Below are 25,489 nucleotides of genomic sequence, written 5' to 3'. Positions count from 1 at the left end.
CTACACCACAGACCTATAAAGAAAAATATTTTCAAAGAGATTAATTTATTTTAGCAACCCCTACACAGGGCATACAAGAAAATGGCCAAACATAGGTGACAGGGAACAAATCCTGAGCAAGCCATTAATGTGTCAGCATGAATCTACATTTCAGCTCATTTCTTTACCAGCCAAGGATCTCTGCAGCTTTTTAATGCACTGGAAGTGTAAAGGAAACGAACTGCTGAGGGTTTTTACATCCAGGGTTTCTTTTTTTAAAAGAAACAAATGTATCAGAATTCTCTTCCTTGTGCTCCCAAGGGTGTCCCAGCAGGGAACAAACACAGTCCCTAGCAGTAAGCAGACTCCTGTTAAAGCTCCATATCACGTTTCCATGGAGTAGAATGCTTTCTTAGCCAGAAAAAAACCCTCTTTGGTGAACTTTTGTACAGACACTGATTTTTCCAGCCTCACTTTGGCTTTAGTTCAACCTCCTGGGTCTTTTTACAGAAAGCCTTTCCACAGGGTAGTGCCCGTAATATTATTCAGCATGGACTAAATAACTTATATATCATAAATGAAATGATGTAATTCAGCAAGAATTTTGCTTCTAACAAAATGCTTACTTATATGGAATCACTGAGAAAAAGATTTTAATAATTTCTGCTTCTATTCTGATTTCAGGAGCATAGCTTACATGCCTGAACATCTTTTTACCCGATCACATGATCTGAACTGGGGAGGGTTATGAAGACTCTTAATATAAAACTTTTTCTAATCCTGCTGTATTTACAAGGATTAAAACAGCAGCAATCAGAAAAAAAATCTTAATATATTTCTGCAGAAATTCTTGGGAAACCAGCTGGTTATGCCTATTCTATTTTTAATCATTTAAAAGGATTCATTTATACAGGAACATTTGGATTTCAAAATTCTATATAGCTAATTTTCCATTATATTTAATAAGAAAGTTGCTGCCGTAGAGGGATTCTGGGAAAACTAAGACAAACCGTTATTATTTGTCTGTAAAGTACAATGGAGATGCCAGAACAAAATGGCAGTTACTTTCCCTTCTATGTTAACCTATACATAAAATAAACCTCAGTATCACTTCAAGGTAGTGGTCACAGAAGCTTGTGATTTGCCCTAATGGTCCCAACTGCAGCTCCAAACCTCATTTTGATTCATAATTAAAAGAGGGTTACATATCTTAATTCATAAGATATGCTTTTCAAACTACAGTTGCATAGTGAAATCAAATTATCCCCCCAGCACCTCTGACAGCAAGCTGTACAAACCCTGGGGGAAATTCCCTGGGCAGGAGGCTCCAACTCCAGCATTGTTTCAAATGCAGCACAAGTAGCTCCCCCAGTGTCCTCCAGAAAACACATTCTCAGGAGAACTACTCTGTAGTGCCAACAGAATAATATGAGCACCAAAAATGTACTCATACAAAAGAACTCACTATTTTTAATTAATAGAAATGCTATGGGAAGGTGAGTCAAGTGGGTTGCTCCCATGAAAAATGACAGGTCAAGACTTAGGAAATGTACAGGTTATTCACTTTTACCAACATCAGGTTAGCAAAGAGTGCTGTACCAATTTGCCTTTAGTTGTAAAACAGAGAGGCTACACACTAGGGTTCAATAGTCTAGTTCAAATGAAAATAAAGAGAGGTAATTCTGAAAATAAGATTTAGGAGACTGAAATATATATATAATAATAATGTTAGATACTTTCTGAGTAATCATTGCATGTAAATACTGACTTCAGCAGGATTACAACATAAACTGTTCACCAAAGTAAGCTATTCACATTTAAAAAAAAAACCAAACAGCTGAATTTGAGCCTGAGAAGCTGCCGTCAAAACTTGTGTGTACCTATCCAATACAATACTACTTCAGAGACTTGCTCCCCAGATTCTTTGCTGTGACAGGATCAGATATTATCACGTAAAACTCCCAGATATTTATGTGGGCTAAGACTAGACTGGAATCTAGACATCTCACAGATGAACTAAGTAACATAAAGTTTCATTAAATTATACTATTCAATAAAGTCTCTTTGCATCCTTTTGACAAACTGAGTAAACTGAGCACGATTCAATTCCCCTGTAAAACTGCTTTGCTTTTCTGGTATCAGAAGCAACTATTACTGTAAATGAGAAGCATGGTTTTTTTTTTTAAGAGGTAGTCTTTATATAGCTATATATAGAAGTAGCAGCCTCTATATAGCCGTGTCAACTTACAACCAAATTTATCTCAGATTTTTATTATGTATTATCACCTTCTGGATTTCCAATAAAAATACATGAACAAATGAATCTCCGAGAAAGTTAGTAATCAAAACAGAGTATAAAACAAAATGGGAGGGACTTTGCACCATCTCACAAAGACATGCATATGATGAATTAGACTCAACTTTGGCATACTGTGGAGCAAATGAGGATCCTAGCTTATGGACTATGGACTCTGTGGCCAATTTGTAGCATTGTGTTAAGACTTGAAGGAATAGTAAGTGAAATATCAAAGGGCACTACAATATGATTAACATCCAGTTTGGTCCATTATCATCCACCCTGCCCCAGCCATCATCATTTCCACTTTCCTTCATAGTCCCATGCTACAACTGCTGTAAGAAGGTGAACATAACTGTGTATGACTGTTTTTTAAAATGGATCCTATAAATAAGATGTGTAAAAAATAAAATGCTTTTTTTCTGTATTATTGTGTCCTATGAGCTCCCATAGCCAAGCCAGTAATGACTTATGTCTGAGTTTTATCAATAGATTTGTAAGTTTCAGCTTATTAATATCAGCTAATATTTCGCTGCTGTTGTTATTACAGAGAGGATTTCCAGCGTGCTATCTCAAAAAAAGAAAAAAGAAGAATTATGCAGTTCTTTTCCTCTTGGGTCATCCACAGAAACACAGAAATTTTGTCCTGCTGCTCAGGTATCACATCATACAATCTTGTGGAGGCTGTCAAATTACCATCTTCAGCCTTGTAGCAAGTGGTATACTTCTGAGCTGCTGTCTGCTTCCCCACTTCATAATTCAAGGATGTTTTTTATTCTATTAGGTATTTATAAATTTTCATATGAATGAGATTCGGGGCCTCTTCATGATGATAACGTAGAATAATAAACTGCACAGTCCCCTTTGGATTTATTAGAAATTATTAACAAATAAAGTGGTAGACATTTTGCATTCCTTTTTTATTTCCTCAGAATACAGTACCATAAGCACTTGCTGTCCACTTACTGGTGGTTAACTTCAGGCAAATATGTACTGAGGCAGTTTCTTAACTGCATATTATTTTTGCTTTACAAGTACTCCTTTACAGCTGTGTCAGATTTATTGATGTTTGGAAGCTTTTAAATATCCAGTAGCCACTTTACTGACTATAGCAATTCCATCTGACTCATTATTTCTGTTAGGATATATTTAGGCATTTTTTAAAATGGGTGTTAGTAGACCATAGGATCTCCCTTGGAAACCTTATAATAAAACAAGTAAATAGTTGCTGAAGTGCTATAATGCTTACTTGTTGCAACTTAATAACATACTTAATATTCCAGGTTTTGCACACATTAAGTTCCTCTACTCAGGTCATTATTCAGTTAGCTTTCTTTGTTTCTTTTTCTTACGGCACTCCTACTTTATTCAGTTTTGTGACAAAGAGCAACCAGTGCTAAGCCTTCTCATCCTTTCCTTCCCTCTGAAAGGCAATCCTATGCCTAAGACTGGAATACTTTATGTAGAGTATTTTTACAACTTTTACTGTCAAATCGACATTAAAAATATATACAACTGCACGTACTATTTGCATTTGACATACTTTGAAAGATTGTATTTTCTGACTGTTCCATATATCAACAGGACTAAATTAAAGCCTGGAGGAAAAGATACACCTATGTAAGTATAGGCATTATTTCTCCCCCCTCTCTCACTGTTTTGCAAGACTGACTAACAGAAACAAATTCCAGAAGTAAGAGGCAAGAAGTGAAGATGTATCTGTCATTGGAAGAAGTTATGCTGGAACTTCTCCTTATACACTGAATATTATCTTATATTACTTTTTTTTTTTCTTTTTCTTTTCAATAAAAAAGCCCTTTATATCGTTAAAGTCAGCAATCTGCTTATTTTTCTCTTGTCAGGGCTGTGAGGCCTACATTAACGTTTGTTTTGCTTTATTTTCTTCTCACATAAAGGCCTTCTCAGTAGCATAATACAAACATGCATAAAAAAAGTAACCATATATTGCAGTTTCACCTGATATGGAGCACTGATCAAACCAAGCCACCATATTATGCTTTCATTCAAAAATGTTATTAGCCATTAGATTTACTATAAACAGGATGAATATAAGACTTAAACAAAAATGCAGCCCTGTGATGTTGGAAAGCAAAACTCAATCTAGCCACAGCAGAATGGCCCTGCCTGGCTCCATCTTCCCCTGCATGTTTCAGGGTGCCAATAGCCCCAGGCCTCCCGCAGCAATTGCAAGGAGAACAGTCCCTGGCAGAGGTCATCAACGTGTGCAGCCCAGATAGCAACACTTAACTGAAGTTGTGACAACAGGAAGATCCCTTTCTATCAGAGTGTTTTTGCCCCTGGCTGATGCTTTGGCCAGTTGCATGTTTGGAACTACTGGCAGCAAAGGACAGGACAAACATTAATTTTGCCACAGGAAAGCAAGTTGAGTGACTCTTTACTCTCTAGCCTTGGCACTCAGCTTTCAGGTGATTTTCAGCACACTCCTGACTGCCTGATCTATTTTGTTCTGATTTTCTGATCCTAGTCTGTCCAAGGTCCTTCTGATGTAATCCCAGTACTGTTTATTCTAGTGGCAGCAAAAACTTTGAAGTGCTCCCCAAAATGCTGGGTTCCTTACAGGCTGCCTTTTCTCTGATTCGGTTCATTTAGATCTTATATTTAATCTCCTGGAGAGGGGTATTATTTCTGTTTTCTTACATAATATTATGAATTTGCCAGCTAAATGGATGTTTTTAATATTTTCAAAGGTTTCAATGGTAATGCAGTTATGCTCGCAATCAGATTAGCTATATTCTCTTTTTCCATAGCTTTTTGCAGGGATGAGAAAAATAATATACGTTTTTAAACAACAGCGAGGACTTCTATTTCAAACACTTTTGTAATCATTAAAATTGAAGCAAAGGGTTCTAAATCATACAGGAAGCTGCACAATACCCACATACGAGTAGTCTCACAGAGTCAAAATCAGCATATGAGTACAGTGATCTACATGCAGAGATGTTTGCTGGAGCAGTGTCTAAGAGATAAGCTGTTTTATAATAAGGAGGGAGTGTAAAGTGGGGGGAAGAGGAGGTAAAGAGACTAAATGCACACCTTGAGCTGAATACAGTGAGGTTCTGATCAAAACACAGAAAAAGTCATATGTAACTGCCTCCTCCAAAATGTGTCATCCAAATTTTCTTTAAAGGTGTAACATTTAAAAAATGCTAAATAGAGCTCCTTGCATGTTTTCATCTAACATTTTGCTTTCCTCTCCAATGCTTCTGTTGCATCCCAGGTGTATGACAAACACTCTATGAAATGCTTGTCACCTTAGAACCACATCTGCTGTGCCCTTTTCTGTATTACTGTGAGACTTTGGCAGAAGCACTTAATAGCATGCAAAAAGGCAAAGCCTCACCCTTAACATGACATAGTTTCAACACCGTTGCAACTGAGTTATAGAAATATTTTCCATTGTTTGAAGATAAACATGACGGAAGGGAACAGCAAAATTCAATCCTAACATTTGTCAGTTTGCAGCAGAATCAAATTTAGGAAGGAACTTCAGAGTTTTAATGCAAGGAGAAACAAAAACATTCTTTTCCTTCTGTTGGAAAATTGAAGACTGTGGCTTTGTTTGGAGCCAGTCTATGTGTTTCTGGAGAAACAAAGCTATGCCTCAGGGCTTTAGGGAAACTGCAGGGATTGCCTTATGTTGGTACATTTCAGTTTTACATGTGCTGTAACTCTACTGATTTTTATTCCGTATAGGCCTCCCTCAGTTAAAACCTTCTTATCAAATGCAGAAAGGTAACACATTTTTTCCTGTTATAAAAACAAAAGCACAAACATCAATCATCTAAAATCACTGACATTTATCCAGAAATAAATATAAACATGCTCTATAGCATTTAGCTGCCATTATCTGCTCAGAAGTGCTGTTGGCCTTTCTACTGAGAGTACCGGAACATGGCTGCCCTCGCTGGAATGTAAACTTGGCATTAACTCTGGCAGATTCCCACTCCCTGCCCTCTCTCATTTAATATTAACCCACTCCTATACTGTTATCAGAAGGCAAAGGTCGTAGCTTTATTTACAGAACACAGCACTATACAAACGATCATTAAACAAGAAAATCTTGCATCAAATAAACATGAAGCAAAAAAACAATGCTGACCTTGCTACTGGGAACTCCCCCTGGAAGTACCTTGTCATTCCCCAGATGAGGTCAATGTCGCTGCTCTGTTCGTCTAACTATTTACTGCCCAGCACTGCTCCTCTACATACCCGACTCCTACACAAGCGCCAACTAAGGACTTTCTTATGTTACAAAATCAGGAGAAATTTAGAAAGCATTTTACTGTTGGCAAGACGGCAGGGTTCAAATCCTATTCCCACAGTCTTTACTCATTCTTCCACAGCTGGAAACCTTGTCAAAGGCTCTCCTATCCAGCAGCAGCCTTTAGCACAAAGCAGAAGCTAGGCAGATGGCAGGGTGGACTCCCTGGGTCCGAATGCCAGAAGCCTGGGAACCAACCCTTCTTCCTGCTTCACATCTCCCTCGGCCCAGCTCCTCTCCACCCCAGCCCACTGCCTTTTCCTGCGGGAAGACATCCTGCTTATTTATGCATTTCATGACTGCTGGTTTGCCTAGACCCATCAAGAAAAAGCGCAGATAGGGTGGGAGGCCACTGAATAAAATCCCATCGGAACTCCCACCTGGTCTGGGAAACTTGGACCATACATGTACCCTGGGCCACAAGTCTGGCAGGAAGAGTCTGTCCGCTAGTGCAGCTTTGGCAGCAGTCCCTGGGTGCTCTGGGACTCAGCCATGCACTGCAGTGCAACTCATGCCTTGCCTCCTGCTGTCATCAAAGGGGATGGAAATAAATTGCTTATTGCTCTCTTGAGCCAGAATTAAACTAGCTTCTCTGTAGAAGACTTCTGCAATGGGCAGTTTAGGAGGGGAAGGGGCAGTTTTTAGAATATTGCTGTACTTAGGTCTGAGTATGGTCTGTGAGGTACATGGTCTTTTTTGCCCTTGTCCAGAAACCATAGCTCAAGTAGTGATTTAAACTTTAACTGTTTAGGCTAACAGTAAGATGATCTTTACATAATTACATAATATATAATTACAAACACATTCAATGTGCTCCCCGCCTACTAGTTTGAATTCTGTAGTTTAAAGAGTCAAAAAATGGAGGGAGGAGAGGAATTTTATTTGGTTGCTGCCATTCAGAAATAACACAGTGAGGTAACATGGGAGAATGACAGCTTTTAAGGTGTTAACCACTGACCATGCAACATTTTCATCAGTGTAAATATAACTCCTCATTACTTTGCCAAGGTTACACTGAATCATATGACCAACACTGAAGTCAGACTTTCTAAATATTCTTGTTTCAAGTAAAAACACTCTGATGAAAGTGATTTTAATTTTAGGTAGTTCTTCTCACTGAAACACCAGTGTGTGCTGTCTTGATAGATGGGAATGCTGAGAGAACTGATAATCCAAGGAAAAAATTCAGTTAGTGTTCAAACAAGTTTTTAGGGTATTTGTGTAAAGAAAAAAAATAATAAAAAAGCCCCGAGGGATTAAAGGATTGGCACCAGAATATTAATATTCACATTCTCCTCAATTTGGTGTTAGTATATCCTTCATCACAACCAACATACTAATTACAGATTTCACAGATCCTCAGAAAGCTGCAGCAAGTTACAGGATGGATTGCTACTTCGTATTGTTGAGCAACATGATAACCCAAAGTTATGAATATGAACTCCTCTGTAAACAGGTGCCGTGCAATTTGAAGGCAATGTCATCTCACAGACCTTACATTTGAAACCAAAAGAATCAGAGTCATAGAATGGTTTGGGTTGGAAGGGACCCTCAAGATCATGTACTTCCAACCCCCCCGCAATATGTAGTGATACCTCCCTCTAGACCAGGTTACTCAAAGTCCTACCCAGCCTGGCCTTGAATGCTTCTGGGGGGGAGCATCCACAGCCTCTCTGGGCAACCTGTTGCAGTGTCTCACCACCCTCACAGTAAAGAATTTCTTCCTAATATCTAGTCTAAATCTACCCACTTCCAGTTTAAAACCATTTCTTCTTCTGTTGCTACACGCCCTTAGAAGATGTCCTTTCTCAGCTTTTCTGTAGGCCCTCTTCAGGTAATGGAAGGCCCAACTGACATCCTCATGGAGCCTTCTCTTCTGCAGGCTGAAGAGCCCCAGCTCCCTCAGGTGGTCCTCCTAGGGGATCTCACAAGAGCAGAGTAGAGGGTCAGAATCACCTCCCTTGACCTGCTGGCCACACTTCTCCTGATGCTACCCAGGATACAGTTGGCCTTCTATACTGCAGGAGCACATTGCCAGATCATGTTGAGTCTTTCATCAACAAGCACCCCAAATCCTTATACTCAGGGCTGTTCTCAAGTCAATCTTCACCCAACCCGTATCTGTACTTGGGATTACCCCAACACAGGTGCAGGACCATGTATTTGGCCTTGTTGAATTTCATGAGGTTGGCACGGACCCACCTCTCAAGCCTGTCCAGAACCCTCTAGATAGCACCCTTTCCCTCTGATGTGTTAACTGCATCAGCTTGGTCTCATAAAGAATGGCTTAAACCAAAATAGGTGACACTAATTTCCAAGTCAAAATATTTTTAATCCTCTTGGGTAAAATTAAACTGTGTGCATTTAGTTTCCTTGTTCACCATTTCAGAGGCAGCACCCAATGGAATTATTTGAATGGTCTTGCATTATGCACCACAACATGCAATTGTTGGCCACTGAAACAAGATTTGCAGTACACTCAGTTATTTCCTCTATCAAATATTAACAGGGGATGTTGGTTTGTTTGTTCATGAGCTGGTGCCCCATCCTCATGCTGGTGCTGATGCCTGGGGAGACAACAGTTCTTTGCATGTATTTCAGGCCAGAATGGGCTACTTGCATCACCTCACTTGGAAATGAGTGGCAGAGTCATCCATACGAGAATTCCTGTATTTGGACCAACACTTGCAGGTTAAGTGGGTCTCATTTACACATCTGTGGGAATTGCACCACAGTGCATTACAGGGTCAGTATAAGAAGGAAGTACAGAAGTGGTGGTTTCTTAACACCCATTTTGACATATCTTCCCTGTGTGAGAAGATACATTAAGCTGACTGTAACACCAGACTCCAGAGACAGGTAAAAGTGAACACAGACCACAAAATTTCTTCATTGAGTTTTAAGTCCAATTCGGCTTGTAAGCAAAATGAGATTCATAGTCTTGCCCTTAGTTCCTGAAGGTTGGATACATTTTTTTCTGAGTGGTGCAATTGCACAACACAAATAATAACAGCCAGAAAAAGAGATGGAAAGTTTTGTTATTTCTGATTGACTCTATTGTCAGGCCCAAACTTGACATGTGCCTAAATAGTGCATGCCAGATGAGGGGGAAGGTGGAAGGGATAACGTATTTTCTATTAGTTGCTTTAGAGTTTCTGCTACAATGACAGTAACGTTATATATTTAAAAAGGTCACACAGGGAATTATCCTAAAGTTTATCTATTATGCAGTATGAATACAGTACAGCAGAATCTTTATAAAAATTGTGAGCTTAATCTTTGCTTCCAATATAAACTCCATAAACAGAAGGAAGGTGCTTAACTTCAGCCAGCACATGGATAATTGGATAAGCCTGGGAACAGCTGTGCCAGTTGCTAAGATGTGAACCTACAGAATAATTTCTATTGCCAAACAGGGAGCTGGTTTTCTCTTTGAACTTCAGGGGAAATGAGGATAAGCTAGTTATTAAAAAAAGATGATCATTTAGTATCATCATTGCACTTTCTAAAAATCTAGCCAGCAAGCCAAAGCATGAGCTAAAGCTAGCTATTTACTTCCAAAAATATAACTATGTTTAGTTCCAAACAAATACTTCCACATACATGGCTGAAAAAAGATCAGAAGCTAGAGCAGCTATTTTGGAACTTGCATTTCCATCAAACACCTCAGTTTATTTATATATTCCCCATTTTCCTTGAAGTATTGCCCACATAAGCACCATTTCCCACTTTGGAGAATAACCATTAATTTCATACCACAATGTTTTTTCTAGAGATATAATTACACAGAAGACAAGTATTCTTTATTAAAATTTCTGAAGGCAGGTTAGGTAGTTATGACTGGTAGTTATTCAAGAGCATAGCTGGTTTTTTTTTTCGTTTTTTTTTTCTCCCCCCCCCACTTTCCTTGTTTGCCAGATAATAGAAGCTTAGAAGAGGTGGAAGAATGACTTGATCCCAGTGCATTTTTCATATTATAATAAGCGAGGCAATAAGATCCCCAATAAAAGTCCAAAACTGGACATAATCATGTGCAAAATCCTGTGCCAAAGCAGAATACAACTACATGTATTCTTAATGTTCCTTTTGTTCCTACTTTCATGCATGCTATTTCTCTTCTTTTGCCTCTTCTAACAATACACCCAACATGTCGACATAGTTTCTGAATCAGAAGTTGAGGGAATCTTATAAAGTTTAAATCTTAAAGCACTGTTTCATCATAATGACATTTTTCTTGGGATCAAAGTATTTTGAATCTGACAAAAAGCCCCAGAAAGAACACATACACACCGGGTGACTCAATGCAGAAAATAAGCTCAAATCTTTTCATGGAGAAAAAACGTCCTAAAAATTCTTCCCTTTTTAAAGCATCCAAAATTGTCTGATCATTTATGGTGGACACTTAGAAAATTTTGAAATTGCCGCATTCTACTATCTAAATGTATCTAAAATGATCGCCCAGAAAAGGGTAAGAATATAAAAATTGTTAGAATTTATTTATGGGGTATGTCAGACCTCTGTCACAAAACCCATAAACCACTCTGTTTGTGAAAGCCTGAATTTATCATGAGCACTGACAGTCTGCTGATGGCAAAGAAAATAAAAGAGATGGATAAAATGTCAAGATAAAGGACTTATCAGCTACATTGACAACAGGCTGAAATTTTTCAAAGTGATTCCTTATTTTTAAAAGTAAAATACATATACCTAGATGCATTCTTCATAATGCAAAAAATACCACATGTATTTTTGTGTACACGCATGCTCAAGATTTGAGATTTGTGGGGGCGGGGGTTCAAATGGATGTGGGTTACTGGCAAGCAAATCAAAACAATCTGTAGAGAGACACTTCCTGCTGGTGACTAAGGCTTCACCCAAACAGTCAAGAGGAAGGGGCATACGTAAAGCATTGCAGACTACTATCCCGATTATATCAGAGTGAAGACAACTAGGACAAACAAACTCAGGAAGTGGCAGGGAGTTAGAAAACGAGAGGAAATCTATGGCACGGAGAGGAAAATGAAGAGATTACACTGATCTGCAGAAAGGTCACCTCTGGTTCACAATGTGCCAAGCTTTTTCAAAAACGCTTTATTTGTACTATAATACAAAACTGGCACACACAGCTGGCGACTGCTGCAGAGTCTATTCAAATGTTAACATTCTCAATGATAAACAGCCAAAAAAGTTCTATGTAAGCAAATTGGAACAAACAACTAATCTAAATCTGGTTGCTAAGAGACTGAGGATTTTAGCCAAAACCAGACCCTAGCCTCAAGAATACTTTATTTTTCGATCAAAAAAGTACCTGTAGATGACGCCATGTTGGTGAAGAAACATGAGTGCTGATGTGACCTCTGCTGCATAAAAGCGGGATCGAGGTTCGTCAAATTTGCGTGAGCGCTGGATTTGAAACATTAGGTCTCCTCCATTTACATATTCCATGACGAAAAAGAGGCGGTCCTGAAATTAATTAAACAGTGCTATTTAGCTAATTTCTTTTAGTCACACAAAGGACTGCTTGAAGCTGTGCTTGAGGCAACTGCAGCATTTGCGTCATGAAAGGAACAAAAGCTACAATTCTGAAGAAGCTAACAACCAAAGCCCCCAAACCTAAAGAAAACGAGACAAGATCTCAAAGTGAAATGACAAAAATTGAATAGAATCAAAATGTATTAATAAGCAATATGCACACACATACACATACACCTCCATGCATCAACATATAAGTAAGGAATTATAAGCAGTTTCAAGTAATAACTGCTGCTTGTTCTTTAATTTAGCCATAACAATAAAGAAAGTCAATTCCAACATCTACTGAAGAGCTTCAGAGGAAATTTCAGGCTCCTTATTTCTTCTCTTATCTCTTATAAGTTAGCTAGTTTGTCTACAAAATATGTTTCTCAAATTATGTAAAAATGAAATAGAATGGTTAAGCTATAGAAACCAGTGCTGCCAATCCCAAACACTCTCATATATTTTTTTAAATTGCCTCACACACTCATAAGACACTGAAATATAACTACGCCATTAAAATATATATTGAATTATTTTTATTTATTTTGATCCTTATCAATTCAAAATTGAAGTTTTCAAGTCTTACTCCATGGAGAACCAGAAATGAACTTAATTTGTGAGCAGTAACTGCCATTTTCAGATAACCACCACATCTTGTCATGTTCCAGAAAATGAAAAAATCCAGAATTCAAGTATTCAGCAAATAAAGAATTGAGGACACTAGTAAATTTAAAAAATCCCTCAACATCTTGAAACATTTAGGATCTACATGACAATGTAGATGGAGAAATAAGCAAAGAAATGACAATATCCACTTGGTATAAGTCCTACTTTGTAGCTGTTTCTTACTGATTTGAACAATTTTTCCCGATCTGTGCTAACAGCCTTGAATTCTCAACTCTTTTCACATCCTCCCTTGTTTTGTAAATCTACCGCCAGATTATTTATTTTTGTACTGTTAGTTACCTACATCTGTATGATTTTAGACAGAGATGGAGGTAACTCTCATGTGACATGAGAACAGGTACAAACATATACTCCTTGCTCTGCATGAGCTAATGGGAAACAAAAACGTCATCCTCTGGTCACACAGTACACAGTTTTTCAAACATGTGACCAGGTAACAGAGCCACTCTTCAGCTTCCACTTAACACTGCAGTTAAACTCTGGCTCGTGTTGTCTGGTTGAAGAAAAAGAGACCGGATGCAGCATTGCTTTGGACAAGCAAAACCAGAAAGATGGAACTTAATTAGCTTCCTACCATTGAATCCATTCCTGCAGATTACACAGTTTACAGATGCGAGTCCAGAAATTCATAAATGTTTTCTGTTTGTCTTTAATCATCTACTCTAGGGCTCAGTTTCAAAGTATAGCACTTGAAGTATGCTTAACCTTAAATAGACACATTAATCCTGCTCATTAAGTGCCTAAATATTATATCTATCAGGGTCGTTTCCTGGAGGAGGCTAGATACGTTGGGCTTACATTTTGCCACTTAAAGAAAAAAGATGCAGAAAAAAACTTGTGCCTTTCCACCCATATCGTGGAGATACAAAACCTTCAGGATCATGATGCAGAGCACTTAAACTTTTTGCCGTGTTTAAAAAACACATTTTTTGCTTTCTTTCTGAAAAAATACAGATCCCTGTGTAGTGCCACTGATTTCCTTCTGCAACCCATGGGAATTACAGCTTTGCTTTTAAAAGAAATCTGATAGCTCTCAAATGGTGTTATGATTTCAGAAACTAGTGGTTAAGGATAAGACAACACCTAGTCAGCTTTGCAACAGAGAAGTAAAAACTTTGATGATATTGGTATTGTCATGTAACATAAGAGGATAGAATACCTCTAAGCAGAAGACACAGGCATTATCCTTCATTAGGCTCCTCATCACCATACAAGAGGCAGAACACCCCTGGTGAGTACTCCTGGTACCAGTATCGCTTTGCATCATGTTGCAATAAATTATATCTTACATGGAAAGATACAGTGCAGTGTTTCATGCATAGGAACTATTTGGACTGAAGGCCGTGGAGAGTCTACCTCACATTTGGCTGAAACTTGCTGAAACTGAACACTCTTACGTTGCTATTTTAAACTATCCAAAATTGGTTGTCACCAATGCACAAAGGTAATGGCTGTCATACAGAACTTTTTAGATCAGGGCCATTTCCTAACATATCAGAATACAAATTTAATCACTTTTATATTGAATGCTTCTATTTTTGAGCCAATTTTTTTTTTAATTATTATTTTTTTTTAATATCCTCCAAACACCTGACTGCTGATTCTAAATATCAGAAACTGTGTTTAGTTCAAATTTCTGAGTTCAGTACTTTGTAGTACATTTCCAATTTAGCTGACTAAAAACTATCATCTCGATTGTTTAGTGAAATGTCCTGTCAACACTTGTTCTGAGCAAAATATTTAGCAGCAGCTCCATTATCAGAGCTGAACTGTGTTATTTTCTTCTTCCCCATCATTGTTATGTTGCATATCCCATTCTCATGTGACGGGATATTTCTGTCAAATTCTCGGCTTAGTTAACCATCTCTTCAAAAGTATACCAACTAAAACTTTGATTTATAAATCTATGGTTGAAATTGCTCTTCTGTTGCATTTTTCTGCTACACATTTCTATTTCAAATTATTTCAAATTATTTTCCCAGCTTCCTAATTAGAATTCATATGAAAAAGAAACACTTTGAAAATTCTTTTCTCTGTTTTTAGTCTAGCAAACAGTTTGATTTTTAGAGAAGGGAAGTACTAATTCTCAAGTACAAACAAAAATATGCACAACATACACGTGTACAGCAGGCTAGAATTTTAACATTAGAAGACAGTATTTTTTTTGTTGAAATATAACCAGTTCCCCATAAAAACTACTACCCTAAAGCTACTCTCTGTTCTGCTTCATTTTTTATTGTTTCTTTCTTTTTGCTCTTTTTCACTTTTTGTTTGTCAGGACAATGGCATAATCTGCTGGGACACAAATTTACATAGAAAGAGGATGCAAGAGAAGACATCATCTTATGAACATCATCTGAGACTGGTAAATCTATTTATTTTTTCCATCATGTTTTCCAACAACTAAAACAAACACAGCTTTAATTCCTGCTACATAAACCTTTTTCTTTGTCTTTCATCACAAGTTAATGATTAAAATACAATTTCTTATCACTCCATATATACACTTTCTATCAGGATGTATGTATGAATGTGTATGTGACCCAACAAAACCATTTTGAGTTCCATAAGGACAGGATTTCATCCTCAAATAGTTATGAAGTAATTGAACTATGCCTTACTGTAAATATTATATGCATCATGCTACAAGTATCACCAGGATATAATCAAGTCTTTGAGTGCAAAAAGATAGAGTGAACGCCCTGAAGAATTATGCATTATTAAAGAACAACATCGTGTTTACTTAGTTAAAAATGAGATACAAGTTATGACTTTATTATTGATTCTGTTCCAAAAGAAAATTGAATGGATTTGGATTGCATTATTTTTGGACTACATTTTAATAATATCTGAGCAGTATGTCTTGGTGAACAAAATAAATGTAAAGCAGCCCTGGGAAATATTTCATTACATAAACAGAAATAAAAGGAAAGATCAAACAAAGACGTTGCAGATTAATACACTTTTGGCATCTATAAAGCAAAAAATGATGCAAAGTAAGTCAATAGGCTTTCTGAAGAAATTAGACTCTTTTGCAGGGTTTATTTTAGCTCTTAATCATACCTGCCTTTCATTAAGTTTCTCAAAAGGTATGGTTGAATGAGAATACTTAAAATAATAGGTGGGAAGAAAAACAGAGCAGAGAACACAGAGAAGAGATTTTAAAAGTGGATATGAAGTAAACAGGCTAGAAGTCAAGATAAAACACAAAGTCAACTTTCTATTTTCATTGTATTTTCTGACTCTTAACCACTGTATTTTAATGCATGGCTGCCTGCTTTAACACCTCAATTATTCCAGACTCTCCTCCTGACGTTCTTACTTATATTAGTCTTCTGGATGCTTTTTGTTGGACTCCTAAATAAATTTCTCTAGTCTTTGTTACTATCACAATTGGGAGAGAAAGCCCAGTTTTCACTTAATGCAGGGATATTTCATCTTCTCCTTTTTTACTCCTATATTTGAGCCTTAATTTTGGTTTTCATCCTCTTTGACATTCAAAGAAGCCTTTCTTTTAGCTCTACAGAAAATACTTCTAACACTTTACTCTTGATTCTGATTACTATCCATTACTTTCCCTTTTTGAAACTGCTTTCTTTAATTTTTAGTTGTATTTACAGTTACTTTGTCAAGATCATTGCATACATTAAGTCATCCTCCCTCCATCGCCACTTTACATTTACTTGGCTTTAAGTTTTAAATGTTCCATTGGATAGAGCTTATATATTTTGTTTATTCTGGAATAATGACTAAGTTTTTAATTGGAAAATGTGGGGTGATTTCCAGAAACATCAATAATAACAAACTCTCAGGTCATAACAAATTTGATTTAGTTCCTTTCTGTGGAGGTGTGATTAATGACTAAAGTCTTCCTACCACCAAGACCAAATATTCTTGCCAATCAGTTTTGATTTAACAGATGACACTGCACAGTGTATTATTTGTTTACCACTGCTGAGGAACTGGCTTCTACGTAAACCCTCCATGAAAGTCTAGACATGGAATGACTTTGATGTAGTGTTTACATTAATTATTGTGTAGCCCTTTAAAGATATTTTTCAATTGTTATCCATTAACCTGTCTGATCTTTGTTTGCCAATTAAAATCTCCTTAGCCTTAGATTGCAGCCTAAAGATAATGGATGGATAGACATAAGGCCAAATACAATTATCACTAACAATCTGAAGAATATAAACATTTATTTTTTTTCTTTCAAACAATTCTTCTCAACTGGGGAACCCAATATACAGTTCAGCAGAGCATCATTGTTGAAATATCACAAAATAAATAAATAAATAAACAAACAAACAAACAAACAAACAATCTGTCTCTGAGTTTCAAACAGGAAACGCATGTCCATGCTACAAGCCTGAGAACAAATCTTTTCACTGTTTTTTTGTTTTTTAGTTCAACTCATAACATTTAAAACAACAAATGTGCACATCTTACATAACATCTGCTGTTGATAAGCCAACTCAAAATACTAATTTTTCTACCATTTATGTTTCTCATGCAACTGAATGTGAAAAAATTTTTCTTGATTTTCATTAGATCCCCAAACTAAGTTCTTTGTGTGAATACACTATTTTCCACTCAGTTTTGGGAAGCTGAGTTAGGTTTCTCCAAAAGCTACTGGAATTATCAGGGAAACTAATATGTATATTAAATACAGGTAAATTTAAATACAAAATAATTCATATTCTAGTAGAGTACTGTTACATAATGGGACCTGTTCTGTCAGGAAACTTGTTACCAAAACAGAAGTCAAAGATATAACTTCCATTGCACAAGAAATCAAATAGATTTGGAATGCTTTGCCAGATGATATTTTATTCATATCATACATGTATAGAATTCTTTTCCAACTAGTACAAAACTGTGATTACTTAACTTTATTTAAACAGGATGCTCAGTTTGTTTTAAAATTACCTAAAACTGCAGCAACCGCCCCACCCTTCAGAACTTGGATAAACATTTCCTGCTTCTGATGGAAATTACACAGGCACACTGTACACAAAACTAAAAGAAAACCTTCAAACCTGAGCAAAAGAGTAAGCAGAATGCTAGACTCATCCTCCACAATCACAGCATCAGAAGGGAAAAATATAAAAACAAGAAAAATACCTGATATAATATTAAAGAAAACACCAAAATTTCCCTCCTGTCAATTTAATTCCCCCTTGAAATTTAAAGCAAATGTTTTCAAGAAGATACTGTGATACATTGTCTGACTTCAGTGTTTATTCTCATGACTAATTGTGACGTTTATCTTGTTTTGTAGCAATGCTTTCATAAAGTTCCAAATAAGCTGGTGACAATTTCTGTGAATCCTGGATTTTGTGGAATAAATGCCTGTTCATAGGAACTGATATCGTACACTTCCTGAGAACTACATATGTAATGTACGATTTGTGTTTTCCAGTTAAACAGAGTTTTTAAATTATTGATTTATTTTGCCAACCAGAAACTTCAAATCTCTCTTAAGTTGGAGAATACTATAATAGCAAGGGCCTTTGCTCAGTTTCACTCAGCTTTCCTTGGCAGGTAAGTGAACTGTTCTTGAAAGTAAAGATGCCCTCAAAGTCAAGAAATAAACTGGAGCATCCAAAAACCATACAAATAAGTCTTGCAAGGCCATCTACTTTATTCTGCAGATAACAGGCAGGCTGAACCTAGGCCAAGGGCAACTTCAACCTTCTCAGTGCTGCAAGTCTGTCCCGTGGAGCTGCAGGCCACTGGTCTAACTGCAAAACTGAACTGTGTTTTACTTGGCCCACACAGACCTAAGAACCAGAAGCCCCAAGTCTCAGTTAGGCTGGTCTGCTGGAAGGAAAGTGGTTTTGTCTGCACTGCACTGCAGTGAGGTCTCTTGCTGTACCAGAAATGCCCTGTTCCCAATGCAATGGGTGGCATTTCTTTAACGTACTCTGCTTCACAGGTGAGAAAAACACAAATCTAGAAATTGATCTTGATATTATTCTGACTAGCTCTGAAAATCAACACTGATAAAGATTCTTTGCCCTCCACTGTCATTCTGTTTCAGTACTCGAGATAATAACACTTCAACCTGTTTTCATTGCTTCAATTTATTTGCATTGCTTCTTGCACTTGTCAAAATATCAATTCCCAACTGCACTGCAAGTAATATATCACCTTCAGAGAAGCTCTTCAGTGCTCTACATATTTGTTTCTCATTCTCAAAGAGTTGATTATTTTTACAGATTTTACAAACTGATCACAAAACATCTCTGTTTGTAGAGACCTCAGAGCCAGAGGTTCTCAAAATCTTTACACTGTATCACTATAAAAACTTTCATTGTAGTGTTTACTGAACTATAACATGAGTCATTGGAAAAGAGTCTTTAAGCAAGTTGTTTGCTTGAAATCTCTAATGGAAATAAAGCAGGCCTGGTATGTTGCTCTTTTCATGGAAGATTTATGTTGCCTCCCTGTGGAATACCAATTCCTAGAAGAGAATGCAAGTTTTAGCTTGTTTTTCATGCTCCTAACACATCCCATAGCACTATTTAAAAAAAGAAACCATAGCTAATCTATATACATTGAGATAAATTGACTGGATGGTGTGCTGTGGAACTACTATGTACTGACTGTAGGTCGTAGAAATACAAGATTCAGAACAAGAAAAATCATCTAGGACATGATGGCCCCACCTAGTCTCTTCAAAAAGATATCAAGGGATGATTAAGTTTTACCTGGACTGTTACTCATGAATGAAGTATTGTTCCATGAATTTTCCAAAGATACATGAAATCATACTTTAAAATTGTCCAAAATGAAGGAAAGTCTGGCTATCCCAAATGTGTAAACAGAGCAAAAAAAGAACAATTTTGTTGTCCTGCTAGCATTAGCATTTTATAAAAGTTTAGTTGATTATTTCAGTTATTCAAACAATCTAACCCTATTAACTTCACTATCACTTCCAAAACAAACAGGTCCTCATCTTTATTACAGGTTTTCAAGTGTGGTAAGATATGGATATGAAAAAGAAACAACAATACTCTTAGAACTAACCCTCATATATGGAAAATAATTAAGGATGGTTATGTCCTGTACACATAGCATTTTCCTGTGTAAACTACAAATACCTTATGCTTCCTATTTTTTTCCCACATAATTATTCAGATTACTATCCTGACTGAATTCACCATATTTTTCATTACTTAGTGTAATGATACTCATTCAATGACAAATTAAAAAAAATATATATATAGTTCAAAATATTGTTATTAAAATGATAAAGTTTAGACTAATTCAGTGTAGTACAAAAATATTGGGTGGACAGTTGTTAGTCTGCTACCCATATAATTTACTTGGTGGGAATATGATGTATAATTCTGGCTCAATTTGAATTTCCTAAACAGACCAAAATTTCATACTGTGACTCTGTTCTGTGACACATATAACATTTAATGCTCTGACACATTTTAACTATCATATTGGGCTTATATCAGAAATAAATGTGGATTTTATTAGCCAAAAGCTTGCAGTGAAGGTGTATGGTCATTTTCATTTCATCAGTTCAGCCTCTACCATCCACCTTTAGAAATGAACTGAAACAAAAAATTTCCATCTTTGGGAAGATCTTTAACCTCAAATTATTCTGGAGAGAGATGTATTCTCTACTCAGTGGACTGTTCTGGGAACTGATGCAAATCTTTCAGTCTCTCCCCATGCTGATGTATTGGGAATCATGAACTCCATAGTGAGCTCAGGAAAGGTCAAATTCCGCCTGTTCCCAAAAGCCCAGGCATAGTCTGGGATGAGAGCAGGGTCCCCAGAAGTGTGCTAGCTGGTGCAGGATGCTTTCTGTGTTCTTTCTCTGACACAATTGGAGAAACACAACTGGAATCCTCCTCAGAAAAGGCATGTTTTTTGGTTCTAGTCACTTCAAAAGGGGTATCAAGTAGGAAAAGCTTCTCAGGCCATTTTCCTAATACCTTCATTTGACAACTGATAAGCTGTAGAAGGAGCCTTTTATGAAATTCTTTGATCTCACTGTTTTTCAGTGTTGTTTGGAAAGAAGAATAGTTCTGGTAAGATAATTTTAAAGACCTCTCATTTATTGGCCTGATGTACACTGCGGAAAATTTTGTCAAGCCTACAAGACATCATTTTGGAGAAAATGTTACAATATGCAGGCAACTATTAATATTCCTTTGTTCTGATTATTATAGGAAAAATATAAACTCTATCTTGCAATTAGAACTAACCGTATAGCTTTTGAAGGCACGTAAGAATTTCTAAGAGCAATTTTAACCTGTTGATATTTTACCAGGGAGCTTGGACAGAGGTTCCACATGTCCTAGGTATCTCCTCCGCCCATGGTTTGGTTCTGAAACCTGTCTTGTTTTCTCTTTTCGAATTGCACCTGGTCATCTCTTTCATGTCTTTGAGTGCATGGGGAAATTCATTCCATGCTATGCAGCTAACAGAAAACTCCTTGCAGAACTCGGCCAATTGGCCTACCAGCAGTGATATAACTTGGGAAAGGAACTTAGCTAAGTAAGATAATGAAAATAAAGAGATAAAATACTCATCTGACAATAATTTTTTGAGAAAGTATTCATTATCACTGAAAAAAAAAAAAAAAAGCCAGAGAAGTTGTTATTGTTTTCTGAAGTGTGTGAAATTGCTGAATACAAAACACTATGCATCTGCAGGCGGGTCAGTGAACAATCTTACATTATTTTGCTATGCGTAAAATGACTGTGTTGGTTGTAACAATAAGAACCTGAAGAACATGCAAAGGGATGCTCTGATGGGAACATTAATTATGAATGACTTATTGATGACTTCAAACTAGATGCTAGTCAGCCAGAAACAGGCTAGTGACTCTTACAGGACATTTTGTGAGATTAAGTGATAAGGAACCCGCTCATTTGTACTTTAGAAAGTTTACAGTGGGGGAGGACAGGGAATCCTGTGCTCTATTCAAAGGAAGTAGATGAATGAAGTCTTTGGCTACATAAAGATACTCACTACCACAGAAACAGCCCTTCTCTATGATGTGAAGCTTTTCAGTAATGTTCCCACGTACTTAAAAGCAAAGGTCAGCCAGTGACAACAGTCGGTTCTAGTCTGACAACACAGCAAGAAATTTCTACTGCACTGTGATCATCCAGATGGAAAATTTATATGAGTTACTGTCGTATCAGTTCACAAACCATGCCCTGGGTGCCAGAAATAACTTTTATTCTGCAGTTTACTTGAACATGATGTTCTGAATAGCAAAATAATAGTTGCATTTGTACTAACAAAACCGTGCAGAGGATTTCAAGTTCCCTAAAATGACACATGAACATGAGTAACTGTGTATCTAATCACATGAAAGAAAAAATGTGTAGTATTATTTTGTAGTCTTTATAGAGAAGGCTTTTATTTTGGGAACTCAGTTTGGGAACAGCAAAATTAGATTATTTTTCTTTTTTTTTTTTTTTTTTAGCTCTGAAGTAAGCAAAGAAACATTTTATTCAGATACATCTAATTGGGCTTTTCTTTTTGTACCCTTCCTTTTCATGTACGCATTATTTCATTTTGCTCTGATAATAACAGGCACAATAACAGATTGGTCCTCAGTTCTTCAAGTTCATTCTTTCAGACTGTACATACACAAATAAATATGTTGACTTCAAATGCATACTACTGCTAGTTGTAAATTATCATAACAAGAACGAATGACAGGGACTCAAGTATTTGGTAAGTGTTGGAAGTGGTGGAATTAGGATGGACAGAGAGAAACAATGAGACAGCTACTCAAAACAATGCTTAGAAAAGTGCCTGTAGAACATCTGCCCAACCTGAGTGCAGTGCAGACTTTGCTGAAGGCTGGTGCATTGCTGTTGCTGGAACCTCAGGAATTGCCTCATGTTGCTGAGATGCAGTGTGCACACTGCTACAGAGCAGCTGCCAGAGAGGGAAATTTAACCTTCAAATGCTCTCTCATGTTTCTTGTACATACCACTATTACACCTACAAACTCAGTGTTTCATGCTTTGCTCTCATACAGTAAAAAAACCCAAAATAAAACAAACAACAAAAAGGGAGAATGAAATTACAATAATGTAATTAAGGAACAAAAAAAGTTAACATTTTAATGTAGTTAATCTAAATTCAAAAAAATATGTCAATTTTGGAATATCTAATTAAGCACATACTCTCACACACAGCAAATGCTAGGAGAGCAACATACAAAGTTATTGCTAAAGGGAGGTGGGGACCCTGAAGTATTATCTCAGTACAGGACTTTCTCCTGAAATGAGCAGTCATCACCTGTTGCACCAAATTTAACATTTAATTGCTTTTGCATTTTTAAAACTGTCTGTGATAGTCAGACCCCTCAGGGCACTTATAGCCCCTAGTGTCTCCACACAGCCCACCTTGGGAGGGCCAAAACCTCAGACACCCAATTATGGGCCCAGGAGCTTCACTTCAGCCTAGCACATGCCCATAGGTGTGTGCCGCTGCCTGTCAGATGGACAGTCCTGTTTCATCTCTTTGCCATGTCAGAGATTTCTGATGGATCCTGTTACCAACACTCATCCCTGCCTTCAGACTCTATAGATCTGTCTTGGTTCACAAGGGTGGACTGTACTGGGTCACCCTCAGTGCCAGGTGCTAATAAACACCAACGTTGAAGGTTTGGACAAATTAGAATGAATGGTGGTTACATTTCTATTCCTCAAATGAAGGCAGTCAGTTTTTGGTACAACATGATCCCAAGTAGCATAATGTACAAGAAGATAATCTGACTTAAGCATGGGTTATCCCCCACATGATCTAATCACTACCCAAGCTACCTATGGGAAAGAAAGCAAAGAAAGAGATGCCTCAGCTGATTACAGAGATGTCAAGTGCATACAGACATACAGACTATAGATGAAGATTTTCCTCTAGATTGAGTAAGGCTCTACTCACTTCAAGACCTAGTAACATCCTAGTAGGTTTAAAAACAGGACAAACAAGTTTCCCCTGAAATAAGGAATGGACATACATCAAGATATAGAGTCAGGACACTACCAGCAGCCACCGACCTCTGTTTTGGGCAAAGCTTTTGTGCAGTCAGACTAACACCAGCTGCCTGAAGTCACATTGGTATAAAGTCTTCAACTTGTGTACATGCACTGGGCAGCTTCAGCGCTTGTATCTACAGATAACTACACATTTTGAATATATATATATATATATAAATATATACACACACATTTTATAAATGCCTAAATTGAGACAATTTTGTCAGCTATCCAATCAGTGAATTTTGATCTTTCTGAGTGGGAAAGTGTTTTGATACACAGCAAACACAGACTTCAACTTATCCACTGTGTCTATATTCTTTCTAAATTATCTAGAAATCTGTCTCTTTGACTTGTCCTTTAACTGGTTAAAGGTTAAAAAACTTTAAAGATCATGGTATTTATTGCAACATCAAGGATGATTACAGAATAGCCTGGCAGTTTACTTCTCAGAAGAATGACCATAAAAAAGAAAGATGTGTACATCAGGAATTTGCAGAATGTGTTTCACTAAAAGATAAACTGAAAAAGGAATGTATGTTCATGAATAAAGTAAAGTTCCTATGTTGACAGTTACTGAAAAGCTGAAGAGGCAATATTTTCTTCTACATTCTGTCATCTAACTTGCTGGAAAATAGTTAGATGACAGAATGAATTCTGGTCAGATAAGTTTAATTTCAGGTTAAATGGAAAATATAACACAATTCAAAGCACAAGAGAAAAAGAAACTGCAAGGTAGAAATATTTAGTTTACATTAAATTCTTGGCACTGTTACTGCCACTAAACTGCCAATCATGTGGAGATGTTACAAGCAGATACTGTAACCGAACAAAACGAATTAACCTCAGAAGGAAAGACTTGGACATTGTTCAGGAACTTTAATAAATGTTTCTGTTCAAAAATTTCAGGAAATCCTTGAATTAAAATCCTATTAAAAACTACTTTTTTATGTTGTAAAACATCAACTCAATTTCACACCAACTCCTACTTTAAATAATAATCATGCAGGACACCTATAGTTGGAATTGCACTGCCCAATAGCCTGCAGCTTCTCTCTTACCCAGCATTAGGACAAATATTTTCTTTCTAGGGGAAAACCTCTGAAACCAGTTCTCTACCTTCTCTCTCTAAAGCATCTTTTATTTCATTGTTTCAGCAGCAACATAAGACAGTAGATATAGCACTATCTGGCCTGGGAGGACAATATCATATTTTCACAGACTAGAAAAAGCCCTTCCATTGTTAACATATATTCAGACATATATGTTCTGTATAAAGACATACACAAAATAGATTTTTAAAAATTTCTTCATCTTAGTGAACTTGGCAACATACATAATTTTATTACCATGGTCATCCTGTGTGAAAGATGGCAGCATAGGGGCAGTCTGACAGAATGGCATCTGACATGGAAGTGTGTATGAAGCATTAAGGTATCACTGAATTCCTCCATGAGGAAAAGATGGCACCCACTGACATTCACTGATACTTGGTGAATGTTTACAGAGACCAAACAGGGGATGTGATCATAGTGAACCTTTGGGTGGTATAAGTTTCTGCAGTGGTGATAGGGATAGTGGGTAACCTCAACTGGTGCAGATTTTCATAAACATGGCATGCAGGCTCATGTTCATCTCTGGTGAAAACAGCCAGGAAATGCTTGTGACCATACTGAA

At 37.0% G+C, this 25,489-nt stretch overlaps 1 protein-coding gene across 2 annotated transcripts in view; it reads right to left on the bottom strand.

The window, feature by feature from the left end:
* Positions 1-25,489, bottom strand: part of PRKCE (protein kinase C epsilon) — a 254,111-nt gene that overhangs the window by 34,388 nt on the left and 194,234 nt on the right. For both annotated transcript variants that reach the window (XM_015857526.3, XM_015857525.3), the window contains exon 11: positions 11,887-12,041. In XM_015857526.3, coding sequence (XP_015713012.1) covers positions 11,887-12,041 — 155 coding nt within the window. The remainder of the gene's footprint in view (positions 1-11,886; positions 12,042-25,489) is intronic.

This window comes from Coturnix japonica, chromosome 3 (genome assembly GCF_054131305.1).
Source record: "Coturnix japonica strain WE chromosome 3, WE-NBRP24, whole genome shotgun sequence".
In the NCBI taxonomy this organism is placed as follows: domain Eukaryota; kingdom Metazoa; phylum Chordata; class Aves; order Galliformes; family Phasianidae; genus Coturnix; species Coturnix japonica.
Note: the sequence above shows the minus strand (reverse complement) of the source record. Positions and strands in the feature narration are given on the sequence as shown.